This window comes from Bactrocera tryoni, chromosome 5 (genome assembly GCF_016617805.1).
Source record: "Bactrocera tryoni isolate S06 chromosome 5, CSIRO_BtryS06_freeze2, whole genome shotgun sequence".
NCBI lineage: Eukaryota > Metazoa > Arthropoda > Insecta > Diptera > Tephritidae > Bactrocera > Bactrocera tryoni.
Window position 1 is genome coordinate 56,196,365 of NC_052503.1, and position 27,547 is coordinate 56,223,911.

The following is a 27,547-nucleotide window of genomic DNA, read 5'->3' on the forward strand; positions in this document are numbered from 1 at the left end:
TGCCCGCGGGAATTCTATGCGAAAACCTAACAGGGGTATTATCTTGCTCTTGCAAAAGCCCTTACACGGTGCAAGAATTGGTGCACCGGCACAACAACAAACACACGCAGAAAATTATATACAATGGCTGTAAAATATGCCTTCGACCAAAACCCATTTTGTGCAATATCACATAAAAAATAATTGCAACCCTGTGCTTTTCTACTTAAATACATATTTTGACGCTAATTTCTTGATTAAGGTAAATTTTAAATAGATTTTATAATTTCTATTTAAATTATAAAGATTTGTTACAGTTTTTTTGGCCCAAATGTAGTAAATCTTAAAACAAAAACATTTTCATTTATAAACGCAGGCGCACATTCAACAAGCGACCTCGCTTCATTCATAAAAACAAACGATGGCAAAAGCTAAAAATCATAAATTGAACAACTTTCTGATATTTGTTCTAAGAAAGAAGTGAGAAAAGTGGCAACATAGCTGTTGTCGATTTATAATATTTGTCAATTCTAAAATATTTTTCCGTAGCTCGCAAAAATCTGCATCGATATGTATTCACGCTCATACGTATACATACATACATATTTACGCAGGTTTGTAGGCGAAGCTGTTACGGCGGCAAGGGAAGCGGTGACAATCGGCGTTCCTTCGTTTGTGTTTTTCGGCACAGCTCCGATTTTCTACCAACAACACAATGCTGTGACGCTTTGTCGTCGCGTCTGTGCTTCGACAATAGGTAAATAGGTTAATATTTTTGTTTTAAGTTATTAATTGTTATTACAAATTATATAATAGAGCTATTTTATGCTTTTATTTGTAAAATAACGTTAAGTTTGTTAGAGCTTTGAATAATTTTACATTTTACATATTAGTGGCATCACCACTCTACCTCATTTCTCTACTGTCAACTCTACTGTCGTCCTACTGCCGTTGGCAAATATAAGAATATATTGAAGTTAGCGAGAGCGACAACTGTCGGCCTGCAGTCATGTAGTCGTGCAGCTGTCAAAATAACTGTGTATATTTTAATATTTGACAGATGTCGTTTGCAGTCTGTCGCGCTCATTGTGTTCTTTGACAAAACGTGAGCTTTGGCCATTGGTTGCCCGTGACAACGGAGATGCGAAAAGATGCGTGTGGCACTTCCCTGCCAGCCATGGCTAACCACCATCGTAAAGGAGGCTCGTACAACAAGAAAGTAAGTAAATGAATTTTATGTGATTTTTTAACAATATTTTGAAAATAATTACTTTATTTATTTTTATAGCATTGAAAATCAAAACTGAATCGGAAGTAGCAGCAGCAGCTATATCATCAGAAGCGGCAAATATCAATTGTTAAGTAAGTATGTGAAAAAAGTGTGTGTACTTTGAAATTGGACTGCGCAGTTCAAAAAAAAAAAAAAATACATATATATGTAGATATGTATTTTATGCGTTTAAGGCGGCCTGCACAATCCAATATAATCTGTGGAAACAAATGTTTGTTTTATATTTTAAATGATCAAATAATTTTTATCTTTTCTTTCAGAGTAAATTTTATTTGTATTTAATATATTTTATTCTTTCAGATAATATTAATCTTTTTTTTTTCAGATATTATTATCATTTTATACAATTAATCTTTCTTTTTCTTTTAGATATTACAAATTCAATGTAATTATTATTTATTTTCAGGTATTAATACCTTTATTTTATTTCAGATATGAATTATTTTCTTAAATTACACGGATATACTTTTTTATATGGCACTGCTGAATGAGCGCAACAAAGATGTATGATCACATGTATACGTACGTGAGTGGGTAGAATATTCGCTCGGCCTATGGCAAACTACACATATTTACCCACATGATTACCCACAGGCTTACCTACTGATTATCTGGTTTTTTACCTGCTCAAGATTGGCAGGTTGAATAAATGAGTATGTGAAAATAAGTGGGTGTTGTTTGAAATTGGACTACGCAGTCCAATATAATACGCAAAAATAAATACATACATACATATGTATGTATTTTTCGCGTTTGAGGCGGCCTGCACAATCCAATATAATATGTGAAAATAAATGTTTGTTTTATATTTTAAATTATCAGATAATATTAATATTTCTTTCAGATATTATCATTATATCATTTTTATATAATTAATCTTTTCTTTCAGTGTTTATTACCATTTTATATAATTAATCTTTCTTTTTGTTTTATGTAATATATTTTATTCTTTCAGATAATATTTTTTTTTTTTTTTTATTTTATTTTATAAAAGCTTACATAATAATACAATTATTATACAAACTTAAGAAAATACGCAGCACTAGCATCATGGGCTATCGGCCGACTGGTTATGTTATATGCGTCGAAGAAGGTCGCTGTCTTTCAAAAAGTTGTAGATTTTCGAAATGTTGTTGCTTGAGGGATCCATCAATAAAAATTATTGGATCAGTATTATTGAAGTTTGACAGTCTATGAGTTTGAAGTGCTGGACAATGTTGCAGAAGATGCAATAGATTTAAATCTGAATCACAAAATGGGCATTGGTTGATCTGAGTGCCATTTAGTATGTGAGCGTGTGTGATAATGGAGTGGCCAATGCGAAGTCTGATATATGGAATGATATAATTAGATGAAAGCGATGACGGAAAGGATGGTTTGATACGATTTGAATTTATTCTAGAGTAGTGGTGTCTGTAATTCATCCAATCAAGCGCCAATTTAGTGGATCTTTGTTGAATAATAAGCCGTTTTATATCACTCTTAACAAACAAGGCAGATGTAGTTGTTGGAGTGATGCACACCTCCTTAGCCACCGAGTCCGCAAAAGTATTTCCAATGATTCCAGAGTGACCGGGTATCCACATTATTTTTAGTCTATGTGCTAACGAAAACAACAGCGATCTAATGCCAATAATGACGTCATTGTAGTTACTGCGGTTTTTTAAAGCTTGAAAACACGATAGACTATCTGTACAGATGATGAATTTACCAAGGTTTTGTTGGGCATACTGGACAGCTTTGAGAATACCCGTAGCTTCAGCGGTAAAAATTGAACAAAATGGAAATAATAAACCATACGATATTCTTTGTTGGTTATCATCAACTACAGCAAAAGATGTATGCGACGATTTGGAGCCATCAGTATATATAAACTGCCAACCAAAAGATTTGAAGCGCGCAGATAATTCCAAAAATCGAGATTTATACACAGTGCTTGGAGTGATGGATTTGCGAAGAAAAGTAAGATCACTAATGAAAGAAGATTCATTTACTTCTTCACGGTGGAATATATTTACTGCAAGGCAGCAATATTTTAAGCGGCAACTCATTGGTTTTAGCAAACAAAGCACTTTTAAAAATAGAAGACGGTATTTTAGGAGACCTCTTTCTGCAAAGTGATGATTGAAAGTCCTTTTTTATAGTAAAGTTCGTGCTGAGTATGAGTTTTGAATAAAGCTTATTTAAGCTATCTTCCACTGCATCTTTTAGAGAAGGTAGGCCAGCTTCCGTCAGTATGTTTTAATTGGCGATGTTGGAAACACTGAAGAGAACAACGAACTGAAGAATGATAGGCGCAGCAAGCATCTTTAGATGATTCTTAGAATGATGTCCATAAATTTCCAAGCCATAATTAATTACAGATGAGATGAGGGCTTTAGTGACGTTGACCAGTAAAGCCGAGCCGATGAGTGAGCGCTTACATGAGAGGTATTTAATAATATTTAAATTAACAAAAAGTCTTTTTCTTATATACTGACAATGTTTCTTAAATGTATACTTAGAGTCTAATACAATACCAAGGAACTTAATACTATCTGTACACAAAATGTTTGTATTATCAAATGTGAGCGTTGGGATAGTACATTGATGTTTTTTACAAATATGAAAAAGTTTCGATTTAGGAAAAGATATTGATGTGCCTGAAGTAGAGGACCAACGAGAAAGACGCAATAAAATTTCAGAGAAAGTAATTGTTACTGAAGTCAAATTTGAAGTTTTTGAGAATAAAATTAAATCATCAGCATAAATCTGATGCCCGGATAGTAACAAAATCTGATAGAATGGTACTGATTTCATCAAATGCAATAGTAAAGCCTAGGATCACCGAGAGCGGTGACCCTTGTGGGGTACCATTATCTAATGGTAGAACAGAGGATGAAACATTGGATATGATAACACTTAATTTACGGTTGGATAGGAAAGATTTGACAAAGTTAAAAATACGAGAACCCACTCTCCACCTACTAAGCTGTCTTAACACTACATGAATCCCAATCCTGTCAAATGCTTTTAGGAAATCTAAAGAAAGAATAGAAACATGATTTTTGTGGGACAGAGTATCAGAGATAAAGTGATCAAGGTGCAGGAGAGCATCCAACGTACCCTGCCCCCTCTTGAACGCAACTTGGTTGTGCGAAATGAGATTATTAGATTGAGCATACCAGGCGAGTCTAGTAGCAATAATCTTTTCAATCAATTTACCAAGGCAAGGAAGAAGGGAAATGGGACGATAACTGCTGACCACACCAGGAGGTTTACCAGGTTTTAAAATAGGAATAATCGCGCTAGTCTTCCAGAGGACAGGGTAGTTGCCACTGAGAAAAATACTATTGTAAAGTTTGACTAGACGGGATATAAGGAATGGAGGAAGGTGCTTGATGATAAGGTAAGAGATTTTATCAATGCCAGGAGTTTTGCCCTTGACTGACGAGAGGGCTAAATTAAAATCAAGTTCAGATATATCGGCATCTAAATATTCAGCTGATTGAGATAAGGTGGAAGGAGGAAGGTAAGGAGAGCAAAGAGAAGAAAGTTTACTAGAGGAAAAATCAGAAGAGAAATTGGAGTCCAAAGAAATATTGGAAAAGTGGGTGGCAAACTCTAAGGCTATATCTTTGGGATATAGTAGAGTGCCCCGAGGAGTATTTAAATAAGTGATAGGAGAAGAAGGTGATAAACCAGCCAGTCTTTTCATATCAGTCCAGATTTTTCTAGAATCCGAAGAAGAAGTGATATTATTCGTAAATTCTTGGAAACAATGAACCTTAGCAGCCTTAGCTTTATGGCGAAAAAGTGCATTGGATTTTTTGTAAGCTATTAAGTTTGCACTAGAACGTAAACGTTTAAATTGATGCCATGCGATCTGTTTCAGATTTCTTAGTGCAGAAAGCTCATTATTCCACCAAAGAGGAGCAAGCTTGACTGGTTTAGAAGAAGAAAGGGGAAAAGAATAGTTAGAAGCAGAACGTATAATTTTTTGGATTCTAGAAGCCTCTTGATTTATATTGGAAGAAAAGGGGAAATAACGTGAATGCGAAAAACAGGCTTCTTCAAACCTATCCCAATCAGCCGAATCAGTTTTAAACCGAATCCTGGGCTTAAAAAATGAATGAGGGCGAGAAGTAGATATTTTGGAAAGGATGGGACAATGATCACTGCCATGGAGATCATCAATACAACACCAGGATATTTTTGAGGAGAGGGAGGCAGAACATATGGAAAGATCAATATTAGTGAAGGTAGAGTGAGTGGAAAAATGGGTGGGGGAACCATCATTTAAAACAATGCAGTTGGATCTTAGTAAGGCATCCTCAATGCTACGTCCCTTGGAGTTAGCCGAAGCAGAGCCCCAAAGGGGACTCCAAGCATTGAAGTCACCACACAAGATAAAAGGATTTGAACCGGAAGGAATAAGATTTAAAAATTCAGTAGTAGAAAATGATTGATCAGGAGGGGAATAAGCACAGATGATTGAAATTTTATAGGGGGCGAGGATCTCAATAGCTACAGAAGAAAAAATTGAAAGGGGTATGGGAAGTAATACGTGAGGTAGATTTCTTTTAACTAGGATGGCAACTCCCTGCTTGTTGGTGGTGTTATGTGGGAGATTAATAAAATATCCCACATAAGCCCTAGGAGTAAAAGCTGAGGCATTATAAGATAGGTGAGTTTCATTCAACAGGATAATAGACGGATTGTACGATCCCATAAGTAACTCTAAGTTAATATAATTATTAACATAACCGTTAATGTTCCATTGAAGAAGTGTAATCATATCATATGTAAACTTATAAAAGAAAAAAGTTAAGCTACGAATATTTTATTTAAACTAAATGTCTTCATTGTAAGAAGGAAAATTGGAGTAATGCAAAAGAGGATCTTGCGAGCAGGAGAGGGTGGGGGAGGGTGTGATAGGACAGGAGGAAGGGATATTGTGAGGAGAGTCAGAGATGGATAAAGGGGAAAAGAGAGGGGAAGGAGAAGTGACAGAAGAGGAGGTAGGATGGGTTGGAAGGGATTGTTTAGATGAATTGATGTCTGTAGTTGTTGTTAGATTAGTTTTGGTAGGATTGTTGGATTTGTTATTAGGTGTTGTTTCATTATTGATTTGATTAGTATTGTTAGAAATTTTAGCTATAGAGACAAAAGAGTTTGCATTAGAAGTTGTATGAGAAAATTGAATTTTATACTTGGTAACAGCTTCACGCATACTACATTTATAAATAGTTTTAATTTTTAATATTTCTTTGGATTGTTGATATTTAGGGCAAGTATTAGATGATGCCGGGTGGTCGCCCGAGCAATTTGCACACATTATTCTCTTCTACATTCAGTAGGTGGGGTATGATCGGAAGGGAGGTTGCATGAGACACAAGAAGGTGAATTACGGCAGTATTTTGCTGTGTGGCCAATTAATTGGACATTGCTTACAACGCATAGGATTAGGGTAATACGGACGGACAGTGAGGTTCCTCCAGGCAACATCAATTCTTTCAGGAAGTTTGTATTTATCAAAAGTTAATAAAACTACACCCGTAGGATTACGGGAGCCGTCAGCAATTCGTGAAAACTTATGTACAGCAGAAACACCCTGCTCCTTAAGACCATCAACAATATCTTCTTCTGATAAGTTATTCAGGAATGGGGCGTATATGGTGCCTTTAACCGTATTCAAAGTATTATGAAGCTTGACATTGATATGACCTCCGCCAGGTAAAATTTTTGCAGAAAGAAATTTGCTAGCTGTTTTGTTGTTATTTACAAAGAGCAGTAGGCTACCATCACGTAGCTCAGTAACTTTACTTACTTCCTTACTGATTGCTTGAATACCTTTTATACGTAGCGAAGCATGATGACGAATTAAGTGGCTTGTTGTCGTCCAGCGATGACATGACCAAAAATTTTGGATCATCCGTGTTTGAGACTGGTAATTCTGGAAATTGGTCTAACAGGGATCAGATTTGGTTTTTTTCTTTTCTTTTTTCATTATTGGAGATAATAGGGAAAACCTATTATCCCCTAATTTGGTGGCCCCAGGGCCATAGTAAACGCGAATTTTAGTTTAACAAATTAAGAAATTAAGTGATTGAAAAGATATAAAACGATAAAAAATTAATTCACAAACAAAGCACGAGCGTAATATAAACGCAGAACAAACCGTTATACCGTTTTAACAAACTCAATAAGCACAGAGCGAAAAGCAACCGGTTACGATGACAGTTCGACGGTGAATGATTCTATTTAATTATATTTGCTTTCGTAATAGAAATTCTTGAGATACAAATGTAGATATGATAAGGATATGAATTCCTTACTTCAAGAATTGAATTTGCACCTTCTCTATGTTTTAAGTTCTCTGGGTAGGTGAGCGGTTCTCACAATTCCAATGACAGGAGAGTTGGGCAACTCTTTATCTCCGACACTTCAAAATATTTATGGAAACGACAACCCCTCTGGTAGTACATTGCCAGCAATGCGAGCAAGAAATATATTTAGAAATCAATTGCTAAATATTAGTAATGTGCAGTCTCCATTGGCAATATTGCTAGCAATCCAGATTTTTGGTAATCTTAAATTGCCTGTCGAGATGCCTCTTTAGGTATTCGTACTGAACCAACGAAAAAAATTAGGATCAACTTCTGCAGCTGAAGTTTGCTGAAATGTATAAAAAATTTAGTGGAAGAAAGTACCGAAAATTATTTTTCTTTCTGTTATGATAACTGACAGCGATTTTATTTTGGCGATTAAATTATATCCCGAGCTTTGTCATATTTATAAAGAAAATAGAGCTGATGCTGAAGAAAGGAATAAAGAGTTATGGTCGCAGTTTGCCCGAGACCATCAACTTAAAAATGGTGAGGGTGTAATGTAGATAATGCATTGGAATTTTAGAATTTGCTTCTTTTTTCGTGTAGGTACTGCAGCAAAGCTTAAGTGGTCTCAAATAATTTCGCAATATGTATCATTTCTGATGTATGGCACACCTTTCCATTTTGAAAGGGAAATGCAATTTATGCAGATGCCACTGCTAGGTGCTGGGTATGTCCCCAAAATAAAATCGTTACATGATTAATTAATTTTATAACAATTTTTTTCTAGACTGGAAGATAATCAATCTGACTCCGATATTGACGAGACAGAATTAAACAAGGTTTTAAAGACTTTTGAAGAGTTTCCAACTGATATTGGAAAACAACATATTAGGACTTCTGCTACAGACATAATAGTCTCAAAGAAGCGTGCCCTAGTCAAGGGGCAAGGAAATGAATTGAATGAAGCAGATTTTGTAAATACTGAAAAACATTATGAAACAGTTATATTGGACTCAAATAATTATAATAAAAACGAGAGCGAAGTAAAAGTTGAATTAGCAGTGAATAAACTAAGCAGTAAACAAAACGGATTGAACACTATGGTTAGCACGGAAGATATGTTAACGGATTTTACAGCAAGCACTCATGCACAGGCAGCTATTAAGTCTAGTGAAGACACTGCTGCTCCTGGGGGTTTCTCAAGCCTGACTTCACTGGAACTTATTTTTCTCGGTTATGCTAAAGTATTGCAGCGAATGCCATTACGACTGCAGCTGCAGACTAAACGTAAAATCGCAGACATTATGGATGAGGCAGAATTAAAATTGTTTGAAGACAAATGAAATGATTGAGAAAATAAAGTTTTTCTTTGAAAATGATTTCATTGTGATGTGCATTGGTTGAAATACCGCCTAATTTTGATTCCTTTCACATGAATGAAAGTTCAATGAATTTGGTTTGTATGTATTGTTTAGCTAAGCATTTTTTCTACTACGCCTGAAACTAATTCCTTCACTATGCGTTGTCTTAAGGGTAAAGTATATCTTCGACAATTAACACAAAACGACTTTTTAATTCACACATGAAATGATTCTAATAATTCTAAACTACAATTCGGCCTATGCCATGGTCATATTTACAGTTAGCAAATTTGGTGCTAAAAACAACCAGGAGGAGATCAAATTATTATTCGGTAGTATATGGTACCTCAAAGAAATCGAGCTATTCCATAAAATCATATGAAGATGTTCCTACATACAATGGAATTTTTTATAGCACATTTACCGATTGTTTTAAACGAAATGCTTTAGATTTTGTTCACATTTTGTTACAATTTTTCAATACAATTTAAATACTATTAACATTGTTTTTTTACATTGGCGACTCTAGTTCTTTCAATTCACTGATTACCGCAAATTTAGTTTTTAGCAATAAAATTTAATAATATTTATAACTTAAAATGGGAAAATTTTAAGGAACAATAACAGATAATGCATTTATATATTTTGAGATCATTGTTATAAAAAATATATAATAAACTTCAGAAACAAAAGCAATCCATATTATATACAATATTTCGACTTGTATATTTCAAAACTTGAACAAATGGCTTTATGTGCAAAGTGCCGGATTATTTTCTTAACTAAAGTAATTAACTGGGGGAAATTAAAGGTAGGTTTTTTAAATAACGTATATTTTTAACTAATTATGTGGGAGAACCAAATTCAATTAGGCCAAAAATTCTAGACGTATTTTGTGTGCTATATATCTTTGATCAGGTGATTCAAATAAGCGGGAAAATCAATTAACCGGGGGTCAATTAAGCGGCGGATACTACATTCTTTCTCTCCAAACATTTGTGAATTTATTAGTCATTGAAAGGCACACGGCGGTATGTACTAGCAAAGACCTCGAGATGACGTCGATGATACCTTGTAATTTGTGACAACACAATAGGTTCGTTACCAAGTTAATATTTATAATATTTATTACGTTGAATTAGGGATAATATACTTACCGTACTTATTTGGTTGTTTCAATTAGTGTAAGTCCCATACCAAAAGAAAGAACGTATATGTATTTATTTATACTATTTATATATATATATGTTTGCGTATTTATTTTTAAAGATAATTTACAGTTAATCAGCATAATTATATATTTTAGTGTATATGTATTTATTAGAAATGAATTAATTTTCTCACAAACACAGTGGTACAGTTATGGTGTTATCTTGGCTTCAATTCTTATCTAATTTAAAATATTTTACTTCATCATAAATTTATTATTATTATTGAAGTTATTGGTTGGTTTTGAGCCACAGATTGAAAGCACAATACCCAACTATTATAAACTAGTTGAGCTAAATATTAAAAACTATAAAGTTTTTTGATTAGGTATTAACTGTACATTTACAAATGTACAAATGTACAGTTACGTTCAGTGCTCATTTAGGAAAGAAAAAAGTGGTAGGTTTTCAAAAGGAAGATTATACAATTTTAATTCAACTTATTTTCGGATACTACTGTATTGACATATACAAACATATATAAGTTACAGAAATTATATTTCTTTCCGCACTTTCAACTAAGTTAATAACACTTCAAAGGTAGGTGAAAACGTGAGTCCCCAAAAAAAAAAAAAAAATGTGAAAAGTGAAACAATAAAATTCATTAAAAAATAAATTTTTTTATCGGTAACTAAATATAATAATTCAGTTAATATTTAGTCCAGTGAGCTTTGATCCGAATATGGACGGTACATTCTCCTATCAAGATGTCCATTGATCTCATGCAACTACTTTCCTGACTGATTGTCATTCTACTTTCATAAAAAGTTTTCAAAAGTCCATTTTTAAACTTACTAAATAATACCTCCTCTCACATGTTCGACAAGGTTCAAGTCATGAAATTAGTCATTCGTCAATTTTGTTGACTCTAAAATAATTATATGCAGACCTTAAGAAGAAGAAGAAGACCTCCTGGTATGCTTCGACTCATTCGTATTATTAAAATGACAATCTATACGAAAACTTTTCCCTTGTAGCCTGAAGCATAACCTATTCTAATAGTAAAATATATTTGAGACGGACCATGATGCATTAAATTGCATATTTAGCTCAAACTGCATCCTTCACGGTGATAATAGTATACGGAGACATGTTATACCACTTTACATTCATCAGTTTATGAAATATGGTATTTTGCCATTTGGCATACACATACATATGTATGTATATACATGACGAAATCGCCAGGCTGAGGAAGCTCTGTCACTCAGCTAGACGCCGCCTACAGCGTAACCAGGGAGGTGATAACGAAATCAGACTCAGAGAATCATTTAAATATCAAAAAAAGCTCCTGAAGTCAGGTATTATCCGTAGTAAGAGATCCTGTTTCGAAAAGCTCTGTGAAGAAGCGAACATAGACCCCCGGGGAACGGCATACAAAATTTGTATGTCGAAGTTTAAAAATAAGTCTCAGCAACCTAAGAACGCATCCTTTATGAAAAATGTTGTCGAAGCGTTATCCCCAACACATGCCTCAATTTCCTATATTAAACGAAACGAAGCTGCGGAGCCACCCCTATTAGTCACAGAAGCCGAATTATTGGCTATTGCGAAAAAAATCAAAAACTCTAAAGCGCCCGGAATAGATGGTATACCAAATAGAGCCCTTAAAGAAGCCATAACTCTAAGGCCCAGCCTATTTGTTAATATGTACAATGCGTGTATATTAGAAGAGGTGTTCCCTGATCCGTGGAAGATACAGCGTCTGGTTCTACTCCCAAAGCCAAAAAAGCCACCAGAAGAACCTTCATCTAATCGACCTCTTTGCATGCTCGACACAATTGGGAAAGTGTACGAAAGCATTGTAAGAAACCGCTGGGAGTTAGCAATCCAAAAAGGCAATAAGTTCAGTGATCCTGTATGCGGCTCCAATATGGATACAGGCGCTAGAAACAAAATCATATGCTAGACCAATTAACACAGTGCATAGGCTTTCAGCAATACGAGTGATAAGTGCTTTCCGAACCATTTCAAATGACGCTGCTGAGGTATTAGATAGTATGGCACCGATTGACATCCAGGGAGACGAATTCGCGCGAATATATAACTTATCAGAGACGTCTACCACAGCAAAAAGAGAAGAGAGAATAAAAAGCATTGCAATGTGGCAGCAGCGGTGGCAAACTTCATGCAAAGGACGGTGGACCTACCGACTGATTTCGGACATACACTCGAGGATAGGTAGACAACATGGAGACCTGGATTTCCACCTTACCCAAATACTCAGTGGACATGGTTGCTTCAGAAGCTATCTATTCAAATATCGTCATGACTTTAGTCAATACTGTCCGACGTGTACAGAGTGTATAGAAGACTCTGAACACGTGTTCTTTTATTGCCCTAGGTTTTCTAGTATAAGGGAAAAGCTGAAACCACCACTCTGTAAAGTGGAATGCTGTCAGCGAAGCGGCAAATCAAATTATGACAAAATTGAGACATTTAGAACAGATTAGGCGTCAGTCAGTCCGTGCAATAGAGGAGACTTAAACGTCTTCTTCTCTCCCATGAAGTAATACTTTGTCTAGTGGTCCCGTGGGAGAGACATGAGGTGGGAGTAGGTTAGGTTTAGCGGATTAAAGTCCCGCACTCCGGCTTTCGATGCTTCCTCCTACTATAAAAAAAAATACATATATATATGTATTTAAAAGTGGTAAATTTGCTTGGGTTGTTGGGTTTAAGAATGGAATCTAGCAAGTTTCATTTGTTTGTCACCGTATTTATATTATGTTTGAAGTTCTTCTGAGCGCTAATATTTGGGTTCCTTCTAAATATTTCAATAATTTTGCGGACAGTCTATTTTTATATATGTATTTATCTATTTTTCATTAATATAGAATTCGGTTCCTTAACTAAGCGTGGATTAATAGTGATTTTCTTAATTACTATATCTGTAAACACAATTTTAAGTGAAATTGTTATAAATGTAATGTAATGTAATTGTTGTAAATGGATCAGTTTTTGTTGGCACTGAAGCTAATATGAACATAACTGTACATAAATAGCAAAGTGTTGATGCATCAAGGGTATATTAGAACACATATTTTCGTATTTTTACATAATACTTATTTACTATGAAGTCATATGAGTTGAATCTTAGTCGTATTTCTTGTACTTCACTAGCAAAGTATAAAAATAAAACACAATAAAAAAAGGAATTTAATGTACTTTGTTAGTCGGCGATTAATTTTGATACCGTAGCCAATCTCCTGGACACCCTCTAAAAAAAAGGTGTCTGGCGGTGAGGAAGATTTTATTTAATATATTATTATGAAAACAGGTAATAATCGAAGGAGTAGTCAAAATGTGGATTTTTGGCGAAATGGTAGCTTCTAAAAAAAGTAGCTTTTGTGAAAATAATTACACTTTACAGTGCCTCAAATAAGCGAAATTTTATCAAAAATCATATTCCTTCGAACATTCTTCTTCTTCTTTACTGGCGTAGACACCGCTTATGCGATTATAGCCGAGTTAACAACAACGCGCCAGTCGTTTCTTCTTTTCGCTACGTGCCGCCTTCGAACATTACCAGACAAATATATCTTAGAAGAAAGTGTGATCTCTGGCCGTTTCGCAGCAATCTTCCTTCCGACTCTGAAAACAGCGTTTCGAGAAAAACTCGTTTAAAGTCGTCAATTCAAATGTTTTTGTCTCGCAATGGAGGAAAATCAAATTCGGTGGTACTGAAACTTGTAAAAAAATTACTAATTCTTAAACAAGTTATTTATGAACAGAAAAATTAGCAGATTCATGTAAGTTCATCAATATGTAAGTACAATAAGTCCTCATCATTTAATATTGTTTTACAATTTCCCTTAAAACGTCATTTTGTCACTTTTAAGTTACCAGTAAACTTTGAAAGTAAGTATATATCTTTTTATTCTTAATTAGACATTCTAAAAATATAAATCGATATAATACACATATTATATACATACTTATACATCATTCATGCGAATGTCGTATGTATTTTAGCATACTTTATTGGAAACTTAGAATAAAACATGATTACACTAATTTTGGGCCGTTTATTCAGCTAGTTAACAGGAGGAATACATCAAGACTCCCTAAATTTATATGTGTGCATTTGTTCAAATACATATGCCATAGCTATCTAAACGTAATTTAAATATGTATATTTACTTTCCAAACGTATGTATGTATATACACGTTCTTACATATGGATTATAATTATATATTTTTGAAGTGGCTCACCCTATACCAACACACATATTTATTAAATTGCTGGAATATTATATTATCTCATCTTTGCACCTATTTTGTTATTTATGTTAGCATTTCTAACGTGCAGCATCTAGGGCCGTTTCCTCAATGCCTGATTATCGAGGGAAGGAGTCTTGGTTAGGATAACCAAAACTGAATGACAGCTGGCTGCTAACCAGATATTGAGAAAACGGCCCTTATTACTCTATAGTTTTTTCAAGAAATAATGTTTACTTCATTCCCATATCAGTAAATATGTATGAATATAGTATTTATGTATAACAATATTACTTATGTGTTGTGTATATGTATATATTATATACTTACACCAGTATAAATGTTTAAGTTTAAATTTTGGAACAAAATTTGCATTTTGAAACCTTGTATCTTTTATATTTTCAGCAAAAGGCTTAGGTGGATTTTTGCATAATTTCATTTTTGTTTTGTTTCATGACCTCTACTAGTCAATCTATTTAAAATAGGTTTAATAGTGTGTAGCATAAATCTTTATACATACTTGTACATACATTTGTATGTATGTTAAAATGGACGCATAAGTTAATCTGTGAAGAATTTTTGCATGGCGGAATTATTTTTCATTAATATACCAACTTTAATAGCAATATTAAGTAGCAGTAATATAATAAGCAAATAAATTGATATAATTCATATGAGTAAAATTTGTTAGAAAAGCACGTTAAAGTTTTTGCATTTCAAAACTGGACCCATTTTCGCCTTTTTTGGAAGAATGCGTCAATAGTAGGATTGTAGGGCATAAAACTCGCTAAAATAATAATAAGATAACAAGATAATCTAATATTTCATCACATTCAATTCGTAAAGAATTATCGATCGAAAATTTTTATGCGATCATTGCTACCGTCGAAAACCTAAACTGTTTTATCAACATCGATGCGAAAAGAACAGGGTGTGTACACGATACATTTTTATCTGCGTTAGTTTTAATTGCTTGAACTCGCGTTAAATATCATGGTTAATGTAAATATGTAAACTTCATACCTTCTGAATTGCAAACTTTAAAACGGTTAAAACCAGTAAATGACCCGATAATAGAACCACGTGATTTTTCGTACCATCTTTCGTTTCGTTCCATCTTTATGAAAATCTCTTAAATATGTATGTACTCATTTATTTTTGTTGGAGTGTTTTTGTCTCATGTTTCTAAATTACACATTTAAACATTTCTAAGGGTATCTTCAGCGATTCCATCACATAAATTTTAAGAAATGACCCATTTTTCAAATTTCCGCAACTCATTCATCAACGGATAAATTTCGACAAAAATTCACGATTTTTCGGTTAATTAATTTCGAAATCAGCGCCATCTATCAGCCACGGAATGTATTTTTTCGAGTCGGTAAGTGAGTTCGACTTCATCGAAAATTTTCTTTTCGATATGGTTTCTTCGATTCCAACGCAATTTGTTTCGACAGATACTGGCAGAGATAAGAGATGTCCAACTTCTCTCTCATTGGAAGTGAGAGAACAATTGCTAAACGTGAAAACCTCCTAAACTCGAACAGCTGATCGAAAAACAACTGATCGAGTTCAGGAGGTTTTGACGTTTATCAATTGGAAATGAGCGATGTAAACGGAGGGATTTGTTGCATTGTTCAAGACCACTTATAAAAAATGTAAAACAATGAAAATTGAATGAAGTTGTAAAATTGAAATGCACTTGATGAAATATTTTGTAATATCAACCAACATACTATTATTTTCAATGAAAAATTATTAAAAACATTTATTGATTGAGAGCTAAAAAGCTTAAATCCTTTTATTAGGTATTGAAATGTCAAAAGTCAGTTGTTTTAACATACCATAAAAAAATTAAAATAGTTTCTTTATATATTAATTAACCACTATATAGTAATTTTTATTCGTACTAAATGTTGGGTGTTTTAATTTAAATGCCCAAAAATTCTTATTTTTTTCGATCTGGCCATTATGGAAAATGTTATAAAAACGCTTATATTGAGGCGCTCTCACACTGGAATAAGTTGGGCATCCCATTATCCCTGGTTCTCTGTATCATAAGTACATACGTTCTCTGATCTATAACTTTTTCCGTTAAGTGAGTACGAGTCAGGTACAGTAGAGCTTCGCTTAGAATTGTCAATTTTTAATTTAACGGAAATCTCTGGTATCACTGCTGGATATTTAACTGATAGGTGGTTTACAGGGAAGTTTTTAATTATTCACTTATTTTGCTCACTGTTCTTTACATTCACAATGTTTATCTACAGAAACGAAATAATTTAGAGGAACTCTCAGGCCACAACTTGGAATTGTGTCATTTTGGTGGTTTTGCAATTGCTTGACTGAATATACATACATACATATATGTATGAAATCGAGTGAGGAGTATTTGTCGACATATAGGGACAATAACTGAAACAAAATGTATGCCAAACACCGCTAAAACTTTTGTAATTACTTTTGAATTATTTAAATGGATAGAAAAAAAACTAAAAATTTATTCATTTTATAACAAATAAACGTGTCGAAATTTAATAGAACTAGGTGTATGTAAACTTTATTGCTTCACTGTACATATTTTTTGCTAATTTTCTCAAATGCCTCAAACTCCCAAGAAATACATTGACTCCTTGCGTTTATGTTGCTTTGTAGTACTTCAAAGAATGATGGATGACAAATTATGGAAAATTATGAATAAATTATGAAACACACATAATGAGGGTGCGGTAGGCGATTCTAAAGCAAGTACACATGAATGGGTGCTTAAGTTGACATACTCGTTGACATAACGGCAGTTACTCATGAAAAAAGCAAAAATACCGGCACGTGAATACACACATGCGCACATATTTGTACGCACACCTTTGTAGATTTTCGCTAATTGATGTATCGCTTTACAGAAACATGAACTCTAAGCGGAAAGGCTTTCAGAAAATGTCAAGTGATAAAAATAAAAAAGTCAATCCTTTTTTTTAAACACAATCCCATTTGAGTGTTTTTTTTTTAAATATTGTAAGAAAGCGTAAGAAATGCACAATTATTTGGTTAAGTGGCACTTTGTCACAGAGGTTGAGATGAAGGAAATGAGCCACGCTGACAATTATTGTTCAGTTCTTCGTTCATTTTTGTTGGAAAGGTAATGAATACAATCTTATTATAGAAGTAATTAGAATGAAATGCTTAGAATAAAATCTCATTATCTTTGGTTTTGTTTCCAGACTTTGATAGTTTAGTTTTTGATAATTTAAATTATCTTAGTTTCGTGCGTCTCAAGTAGAGAAATCCCTTATTGGAGTCTTTTGCAGTTAAATTCGCCGACGAAGTATTTTTCGTAGATACTTATGTATAGTTGGGTGTTTTTGGGTTTTGAATGCGGTAATAACCAATAATAACCTTGGGCAGTCCCAGAGTAAGAAGTCTCTCTGGGAATGGTTGTGAGAAAATAATTTTACAATGAGTGTTTTCATTGACTGATTTGCATAAAACTTTCCTCGAATTGCTTGAGAGTTGAAACTTTGACATCGAAGCGAAGCAAACATATGGTACGTCAGAATGACTCTGGTGGTGCTTCTGTCTGATATTTATTGTTTGGTGTTTTATTACACGTATTTTCATCTTAACAGATTTAGTAATTTTAACTTACAAACATATGACAAAAAAGCACCGGAAAAATGTAATTAAATTCCCCGGGAAAATGATATTTAAAAAAAAAAGGTAAGTTGGTAGGACTGTCCTCAATTACTTAGCCAAATATGCGCGCGATCTGTTAACCAGCTTGCTTATAGCAGCTGCTTAAGTCGGCGTTGCGGCTTAAGTAGTGCGTTGCGATTTTTACAATGGATAAAAATATCGAAAAAAGAATTTGCCTCAAATTTTGTATTTCTAACCTCGATTTGGACGACCTTCGAACTGATGAGAATATTAAAAAAGTGAAACACACTGCTTGAAAATAGTCAGACAAGTGTTAGAGAGATGGCAAAAGAGCTCGAGATCTCTCATGAGTCCGTTCCAATAATTTTGATGGATATTTTGGGTATGAAACACGTTCTTGCCCGACTCGTCCCGCTAAATTACAAAAATAGTACATTCATAGGGAGCATTGGAACCGCTGATGAGACATATGTAGGTTTGTGAGTTTGACAAGTAGTCAACAATCATCGCAATGAATTAAAGAAAATAGCCGAAGGAAGAACAATTCATTGATTTTACATCATTATAATGCAGCATCGCATCGAGCCACGATTGTGACCGATCAACATCGATCAACCACCGTATTCACCAGATTTGGCTCTCCGTGTGATGTTTTCTTGTTCCCCAAACTAAAATTTCTGCTCCGTGGAGCCTGTTTACAGTCGATCGAAGAGATAAAACAAAATTCGCTGAAGAAGCTGAAGGTCATTCCAAGAAGTGCTTATGAAAGTGGGGATTACTTTGAAAGCGACAAAATAAATATGATGAATAATTCAATATTTTGCGTTTTATTTCCAATCTCCGGGGACGTTTTTGTCACAATGTATTTCCAATCAATTGAAAAATAATAAATATCAAGGAAAAAGTAATAAAACGGCGTGAGCTTTTTAAAGATGAGTGTTCCTCATTTTTTTTGCTTCGCCTCGAAACCTTTTTATGTAAAAGTTCCCAGCCAAAGTTATAAATGTGTAATCCAGCTTTATGTGTTTTAGGCTGGGAAGATCCAGTGCCCGAAGTGTATAAGATACTGGTGAGGAGTGTTTTTTTTAAATAAATGAAATGTTGTTTTCGAGTATATGCGTGTAAAAGTATATAGAATGTAGGAAAAAAAACAATAATAAATATTAAATTCAAATGTAATTTTAAAAATCTAATGAATCTCTATAATAAATCGTGGTAAAAGAATGCACGTGAAATTAATTAAGATTCCACAATCATTGCAAAATGTTAAAAGCTTAATTAAAATATTAGTTTATTGAATTGAACAGTTGAAATAAAAACAATTAAGCAAATGTTAAAAATATAATTGCTTTACATTTAGCGTTTTTATAAAAGCTTCAGTGATGCACTAAGCCAGCAAAGCATTCCCTTCAAACTTAGAAATAAAGTTATACCAAAGAAATAGCATTGAGGCGAAAATAGAATCTTTTATCTTTTTCATAATAATAATTTGAAATATGTAGTATTTATTGGTTTCGGTAAGACTGACGCTTTTTCCGCCTTTTATACCCTTACAGACATATATATTTATGTATAATAAAATAATCCTAGCAAAGCCCTTCTCAAAGCATTTCTTCTTTAAATTGTACAGTAATATATTATGTAAGTGTGTATATTTAAATATTATATAGTCGCGTATATTACATTTAAAGTAACTTCAAATAGTGTGGCAAGTATATGCTTTAAAAAGTTCCTAGTGTGGGCGTATTTGAAAATTATGCAGTTGTATCTGCAATTATTACGTGGAATTATCGATTTTTTATACACAAACCAACGCGTCTTTGAATTTTACTATTTTTTAGTTCACAAACCTCTATGCATGTCTTATTTGTTATTTGATTGAAGTGTTTAGCCTTAAATGAAATTATTTAACAAAATGACGTCATTTCTAAGTTCATAAGTGCTTGATCCAGCCATTCCTATTCTTATGTACATATGTATTTGCTATACTCGTGCTCGGATACCTGATTTGTAAATACTTTTATACATATGTATATGTGTACATATATAAAATATATGTATATGCATATTATGTGTTAACGTTTTTATAGTACATGTATGTATATGTAAAAGCAACTGCACAAACATGCATGCATTAAAGGCGCTTACATCTTAGCGAATGAAGTGCCACATAGCTGTTGGTTTGCGCGCGTTATTTATCATGTCGTGCCAGTGCTGACACCCAGTACCAATCTCTTGTGGTCCGAGCCCGCAGCTGCCAATTTCCATGGCTTCTCCACCAGAACCAACAACGTAAATCTGCAATAAGAAAATTTGTTTGTCTCTTAACTTTAACGAATGTATGTATGTAAATTCATTTTAGAGCTCTCAGTTCAGCGGTAATATCTAATTAAATATATATTTGGGGTACTTACAACGTGTCATAAAGCATCGTAAAATCATAAATTTTTATAGTAGTTTAAAAAAATTGTTGTTGGATTGCATACTAAAATACGTTTACGCAAATACAACTCTGAACGCTCTGTTTTCAGATCGTTATAACATATAACTTTGTGAGACTATGTATGTGAAACCCTAATTATACCCTGAATAGGGTATATTAAGTTTGTCACGAAGTTTGTAACACCCACAAGGAATCGTCAGAGACCCTACAAAGTATATATGTACATACATATATAAAAGATCAGTATGTTGAGCTGAGTCAATTTAGCCATGTCCGTCTGTCTGTCTGTCCGTCTGTTTGTATATATACGAACTAGTCCTTCAGTTTTTAAGATATCGTTTTGAAATTTTGTAAACGTCATTTTCTCTTCAAGAAGCTGCTCATTTGTCGGAACGGCCGATATCGGACCACTATAGCATATAGCTGCCATACAAATTGATCGATCGGAATCAAATGCTTGTATGGAAAACTTTCACATTTGACAAGATATATTCACGAAAATTGGTATAAATTATTTTCTAAAGCAACAATGTAATCTCCGAAAAAATTGTTCATATCGGACCACTATAGCATATAGCTTCCATACAAACTGAACACATAGTTACTAAAAGAAATGCACCTGTGAAGGGTATATTAGCTTCGGTCCAGCCGAAGTTAACGTTTTTTCTTGTTATATTTTGCAATGTTGTCATGTGGTCTAATGCTTGTAATCAATGATTTCGAATAATAATAAAATTTAATTCGAATTTTACTCAGATTTTATTAATATATTCTTATTACTCTTATTTACGATTTGAACACAGCTCTGTTTGCATATCTCCATTCGTTGACGTCAATTTTCTATGACCTGGTACAACACTTCGGCTATAGTGCGCTGAATGTTGTCTGTCAGAGCACGTCATCCCTAATGGTAGATGCTGTACTTATATTACTGTAGTAGTCTAGTGACTGATGCCCAGACCATACTAAAGTTATGGAGAGAACACTCGATGACGATTGGCGGAGGCCAATGGATTGTTGGCCGAACTATTCAAATACAGCGGCGAAGAACTGATAAGGAGCATGTATCAGCTTCTTTGTAGAATATAGTCGGACGAAAGCACGCCCGACGATTGGAATTGAAGTGTGCTCGATTGAACCCTATCAGGGTGGCTTTAGGCCTGGAAAATCCATAACTGACTATGCGATAAACCTTTGAAAAGACCCTTGAAAATAGTATCGACACATCACCTCTTCGTCGATGTCAAAGCTGCTTTTGACAGTACGAAAAGGGGCTGCCTTTATGCCGCGATGTCTGAATTTGGTATCTCCGCAAAACTAATACGGCTGTGCAAATAGAGCAATACCAAAAGCTCCGTCAGGATCGGGACGGACCTCTCCGAGCCGTTCGATACCAAACGGGTTTCAGATAAGGCAACTCCCTATCTTGCGACTTCTTTAATCTACTGCTAGAGAAAATAATGCGAGCAACAGAGCTGAATCGAGAAGACAATCTTCTATAAGAGTGTACAGCTGCTGTTGTACGCCGATGATATTGATATCATTGGCTTCAACGTCCGCCCCGTTAGTTCTGCTTTTTCCAGACTGGATAAGGAACTGAAGCAAATGGGTCTGGTAGTGAACGAGGGCAATACCAAATATCTTCTGTCATCAAACAAGCAGTCGTTTGTTCCACAAAAGAACACTCGCGACTTGGCTTCCACGTCACTGTTGACAGTCAAAACTTCGAAGTCGTAGAAAATTTCGACTGTTTTCGAACCAGTATTAACACCAACAACAATGTCAGCCTGGAAATCCAACGTAGAATAACTCTTGTCAACAGGTGCTACTTCGGACTGAGTAGGCAATTGAGAAGTAACGTCCTCTCTCGACGAACAATAACCAAACTCTATAAGTCACTCATTATTCCCGTCCTCCTATATGTGCAGAGGCATTGGTGACGACAACATCTGATGAGTCGACGTTACGAGTTTTCGAGAGAAAAGTTCAGCGTAAAATTTATGGTCATTTGAGCATTGGCAACGGCAAGTGTCGCATTCGATGGAACGAAGAGTTGTTCGAGATATACAAGTACTTGTACTAGGGCATTGACATAGATCAACGAATTAAAAGACAACGGCTACGCTGTCTACGTCACGTCGTTTGAATGGACGAAAACACTCCAGCTCTGAAAGTATTCGACACTGTAATCACTGGGAGAAGCAGAGGAAGAGGAAGACCTTCACTCCGTTGGAAAGATCAACTGGAGAAAGACCTGGCTTCGCTTGGAATCTCCAATAAGCGCCACGTTGGCAAAAGAAGAAACGACTAACGCGCTATTGAAAATTCGGCTATTACCGCTTATGCGATAATGCCAATAAAGAAGAAGAAGAATATTCCATTGTCTTAAAAGTCGATAGATACCAAACATGGGTTAAAAAATTCACCTGTTTGTATATATACAAGTACGTATGGAAACAAATTGATGTACTGAATAATAAAATAGTGTTTGCACATGTCGGAGTAGTGATTATGTAGTGGTGTCTAAGTTAACTATTGTAAAGTTAAGCTATACGGACTTAAAAGGCTTCTCTTTATTTACGAAGGCGTTACAAAGAATCGTTAAGTGAGGAAAGCTATTATACTATAATACTTACGTTTAAACAAGTCACCGATATGGTAACACAGTTTTAAACTTTAATGCCGGCAAATGTAAAGGGATATGAACTTTTCAAGATATATGTGTGATTTATGGTCGTTTTTTGGATATCACTGAATATCATGTTGGTCCGCTTAACATTAAATTTGAGCTCAGAAGAGATACTTCGTGAAGAAGAATAAGAATGTCCGACTTATTTCGTTTGATGTTTAAAAACAGAAATTTTTAAAGTTTGAAAAGTGAACTTTCTGAATATGTGATGGTTATTTTCGAGAAATGAAAATTAGTTGGTGAAATTTTAGTTTGAATAAAAAATTCAAACTAATTCCTATGTTAAATGTATGGGAACCTAAAAAAATAGAGACCCCTTAGAGTTAAGCTACAGCGCCTGGCTTGAGGGAGGATTTTTTGTTTGTCAATCACTAACATTTGATGGGGCAAAAGTTGAAAAAAAATTCAAAAATTTTTTTTGAAGCACCCTACATATATCATTTAAACATACTAACCTCTACCGCCGCGTTATGCAGGTAGGCAGACTGCAGATTAAACGTAAATGCTTCGTTCCAGATGGGATTGGCGGGATCGTCAGATTTGCTAATGCTAGTCTTCTTCTTTTTTACGCGTTTACCGTTTTGAATTAAATAGATCTAAGAAACATATCAGAGTAGAAAGAGATTTGGGTCCATTTTCAACAAATGTTTTAAACACGCTCATACCTTTACATAGGGCTCCTGTATTGTGTCCAAGTTCTTTGCTTTCATGATGACCACTGTCAGTCGTTCGGCCTGAGGCAAGTAGTTTAGTGAGCATAAGAGCTCCGGTCGATTCTCTTGCGGTTTTTTGACACGTAGTAAATCGCCCCATATCTGGAGAAATGAGGCAAATCTTACTAGTTTTTTTCTTGATAATTACTTTATATGAATTCACCTCTACAGATTTTGAAAGATCCAATTCATCAACAGAGATACGTACTTCACCGATTATATCATTGTGGGAATAGCGATCATAGTCGAGAACCTGGAGTTTGAGCTCTTTGCCTTGTAGTTGATCACGTGAAACGGGGAATTTGAAATGTTGATCAAAATAAGGGTTTGTTTCTCCGCGATGTATGTGTGTTTGGCGTTTTCGGTTGTCCACCTCAGGTTCAAGCATCAAACGTACGTACGGGTCGCGAAAACCTCCCTCTTCAATCGGGCAAAGGTTGTGAGCTGCATCAGATAAACAATCGCAACTTTATTTATTTGTATTAAACAATCTTTATAGTAATAAAACACACCTTCAATCAGGTGCACGGTCAAATCGAAAAGATGATAGTCATATTTGACACGTAAATGCAATCGGCCCAAAGCTGGACTGGACTCAGGTGCTGTCAAATATATTGGACCATCTGGAACACGATATAGATCTGGCTGCAAAGCACCCAGCGGTGAAGCTGGTCCAATGGCGGGGTCGACTCCTGCAGGTGTTCGTGGCGGTATAAGTAGTGGAGAAAGGCAGCGACCGACTTTTGCGGAGTTTATGCTTATGTTCGTAACCACCGAACCACCGGCTATTGAGGCTAGGCTGCTTTGTGATGGACTGGGCGTACGCAAGTCACTGACGTCGGTGGATGCGGGGCTACCGCAACGGGCATCCAGTGAAATGGTGCGCATTGGACTTGGTGAGCGAGCCAACTATAATAGCATAAAAACAGGTTTCAAAAGTTTAACTGAAAGGAAATATAATTTAAAGTTACATGATGTGGAAAGCCGGGGTCGGCGGGTAATGAGCTTCGACCATCGGGTCCGAATGTACGAATCTGTGGCGAAGAGCCGCGGTGTCCCTTGAAGAAATAGTGAAAAATTATTAGTGTGATAAACGGTAAACCAGTAAGCAAAATGTTACTTACTGAATGTCTAGATGGTGCGCTGTCAATACTCGACTGACTGGAAATAGATGGCGTGCGCTGTAGACGCGGTGGAAAGGAACGACTCTGGTGATGCAAGTGCAATGGACTGTGGAGTACCTCCGCAGGGCCACGCAGAACGTCTGCATTTACCATATGCGCAGAATTACCAAAAGTCGATGGCGGTTGTATGGGTTGAGTCTCTTTGACTACGTTAACTTCCTAAAATAGAAGAACAAAAGTCAAAAACATATTTAATTTTAAAGTTATATGAAAGAGTAAACAGTGTGTTGAAACCTCAGAGTCCGTTGGCAAATCACAACTATCGCTGACGCTGCCCGCCCCACTACCAATACCACTCGTGGTCGATGTCACTGACGAAGCGGACGGAGGTGGCGTCATGGGCGGTGGTGGTGGAGTGGATGACGCGGATGTCGTCGCACCGATATTATCTTCGGAATTGCGATCAAGAGTTACGCGACGCACGGCTCCGACACGCTCCCTGGCGATACGCGACCACGATTCAATACGTTTGTGGGTAAGCCAGCAAGCGGCGGGTCCGAGACCGCTCATTTTCTCGAATAGGCTGATGGCGGATATTTTTTGTAAGCAGTGAATGTTGAAATTCCACTATATGTAGCGCTTTTTGATACACTAGCTTATTGACACGGAACACTTTCTTAAAATAGTCTCTCAAACTGCTGCACTGAATTGTTCTTTAAAAATATACAAATCTCGACTTAGATCATTCACTTTTCATTTCGATGTATAAAATGACTCTGTTTAATTTTTAAGTGTGTTTACTAAGTTGTAAAATTTCTCTGTTAGATCGGTCCATAAGTATATACCATATAATAAAAAATAGTACACAATTTTCAATGTTGTGTAACATTGATCCTGTTATTATTTCAAGACAAGTATAATTTGGTTCCTATTTATGCAATTACTTATTGCTAATATACAAGCGTAATGCACTACTCTAATATATTCTTAGATATACTATTACATATGTATGTATATGGCCCCATGAGTTTGGTTGTCATTTGGCCGCAAGTTCGTTAAGTCTATCACCTGGTGAGGGCGGGCTTAACGCCTAGAATGTGCTGTGAATATTCTATTTGACAGACATACACAGACTTTACGCTATGTATGAGCCACCCTGGTAAAACTACATACATACATAGAAACACGTAGACTGAAAACATTAATTAGCCTCATTCCGGAATAGTGGTTTTGCGTGCGAACACCTCCATATCAATCCCGTTGAGCTGAGTGCGATCGCCACGTGGAGTGCGGCAAAATGTTTGCGTACATACGTCATTTGTGTGTCACATGCAGGGATTAGCAGAGGATTACCGAAGGTAAATTTAAAGTCGACATTGCTGTACATTACTACACTAGCCGGAGTACACTTATTTTCAGCAAACATATGGACGCATAGACGACTTGTCACAGTTAGGTGTACGGCCAACAGAGATAACTGGACAATATCGAGGGTGTGTTGGCTTCACTTGCGTGGATTAATTAACAGGACTAACGATACTTGGATTCACATGACTTTATATGTGTGTGTGTATATATGAGTATGTCTCCATAGTCAGCACCGAAATGGCATTAATTATTTCGGGCTCAAGTGTAAAGGACCACTGCGCCACACATACCTTGGTTGGTAATTATGTATACGTATGTATATACTGTGTCGTTATGGAGGATATGAAGTGAAGAAATTATTAAGTACTTACATATGTACATACATATACGTAGTACATTCGTTGCAGCTATAAAGATGTGCTTATAAATCTATGCAATTGGATTTAACCTATTTAAATAATTGAGTCGATTAAACCAAAGACCTAGTTCAGCTTTCGATACCTTCAATTTTCTTAATAAAATCTTTGAAATTTGAAATAAGCAGAATGTCAAAGATAATAACTAATGACACTATAAGTTTGGACATATTCGTACATTAGGTACTCTAGCTAAATAAAGGAACCACGAGGATATTAAAAAGAAAAAGTTAACTTCGGATGCACCGAAGTTATTCGTTAAAGGAAAAAGTTGTCCATACAAGCTTTTGATTCTGATCCTTCAGTTCGCGTATATACAGTTGCACAGATGACATGGCTAAATCGACTCAGCTCGTCTTCTTCTTCTTTCTTTACTGGCGTAGAAACCATTTACGCGGTTATAGCCGAGTTAACAACAGCACGTCAGTCGTTTCTTCTTTTCGCAAGGTGGCGCCAATTTGAGATTCCAAGCGAAGCCAGATCCTTCTCCACCTGGTCTTTCCAACGGAGTGGAGGTTTTCCTCTTCCTATGCTTTCCCCGGCGGGTACTGCGTCGAATACTTTCAGAGCTGGAGTGTTTTCGTCCATTCGGACGACATGACCTAGCCAGCTGTCTTTTAATTCGCTGAACTGTGTTAATGTCGTCGTATATCTCATACAGCTCATAGTTCCATCGAAGGCGATATTCGCCGTGGCCAACGCGCAAAGAACCATAAATCTTCCGCAGAACCTTTCTCTCGAAAACTCGTAACGTCGACTCATCAGATGT

At 35.4% G+C, this 27,547-nt stretch overlaps 2 protein-coding genes across 2 annotated transcripts; one reads left to right on the forward strand and one right to left on the reverse strand.

Moving 5' to 3' along the window:
- The first annotated feature begins 7,856 nt into the window (after positions 1 to 7,856).
- Positions 7,857 to 8,963, forward strand: LOC120777355. The gene is made up of 3 exons (XM_040108610.1): positions 7,857 to 8,127; positions 8,188 to 8,311; positions 8,372 to 8,963. The coding sequence occupies exons 1-3, from the start codon at positions 7,986 to 7,988 to the stop codon at positions 8,925 to 8,927; spliced, it is 822 nt and encodes a 273-aa protein (XP_039964544.1). The 5' UTR covers positions 7,857 to 7,985; the 3' UTR covers positions 8,928 to 8,963.
- A 10,361-nt stretch (positions 8,964 to 19,324) lies between these two features.
- Positions 19,325 to 25,564, reverse strand: LOC120777931 (synaptotagmin-7). Its single transcript, XM_040109513.1, has 8 exons — positions 25,289 to 25,564; positions 24,995 to 25,213; positions 24,842 to 24,928; positions 24,383 to 24,779; positions 24,034 to 24,314; positions 23,823 to 23,972; positions 23,613 to 23,753; positions 19,325 to 20,323 (listed from the first exon to the last, which is right to left on the reverse strand). Exons 1-8 carry the CDS (start codon positions 25,562 to 25,564, stop codon positions 20,177 to 20,179), a joined length of 1,698 nt encoding a protein of 565 aa, XP_039965447.1. The 3' UTR covers positions 19,325 to 20,176.
- Positions 25,565 to 27,547: the final 1,983 nt, after the last annotated feature.

Coding starts and splice junctions, on each gene's coding strand:
- LOC120777931 (XM_040109513.1), bottom strand. CDS start 25,564: ATGAGCGGTCTCGGACCCGCCGCTTGCTGGCTTACCCACAAACGTATT. Junction 24,929..24,994: donor GCGCACCATCTAGACATTCA/GTAAGTAACATT, acceptor TATTTCTTCAAG/GGACACCGCGGCTCTTCGCC. Junction 24,315..24,382: donor GACCGTGCACCTGATTGAAG/GTGTGTTTTATT, acceptor TATCTGATGCAG/CTCACAACCTTTGCCCGATT.
- LOC120777355 (XM_040108610.1), top strand. CDS start 7,986: ATGATAACTGACAGCGATTTTATTTTGGCGATTAAATTATATCCCGAG. Junction 8,128..8,187: donor AGACCATCAACTTAAAAATG/GTGAGGGTGTAA, acceptor TTTTTCGTGTAG/GTACTGCAGCAAAGCTTAAG. Junction 8,312..8,371: donor ATGCCACTGCTAGGTGCTGG/GTATGTCCCCAA, acceptor ATTTTTTTCTAG/ACTGGAAGATAATCAATCTG.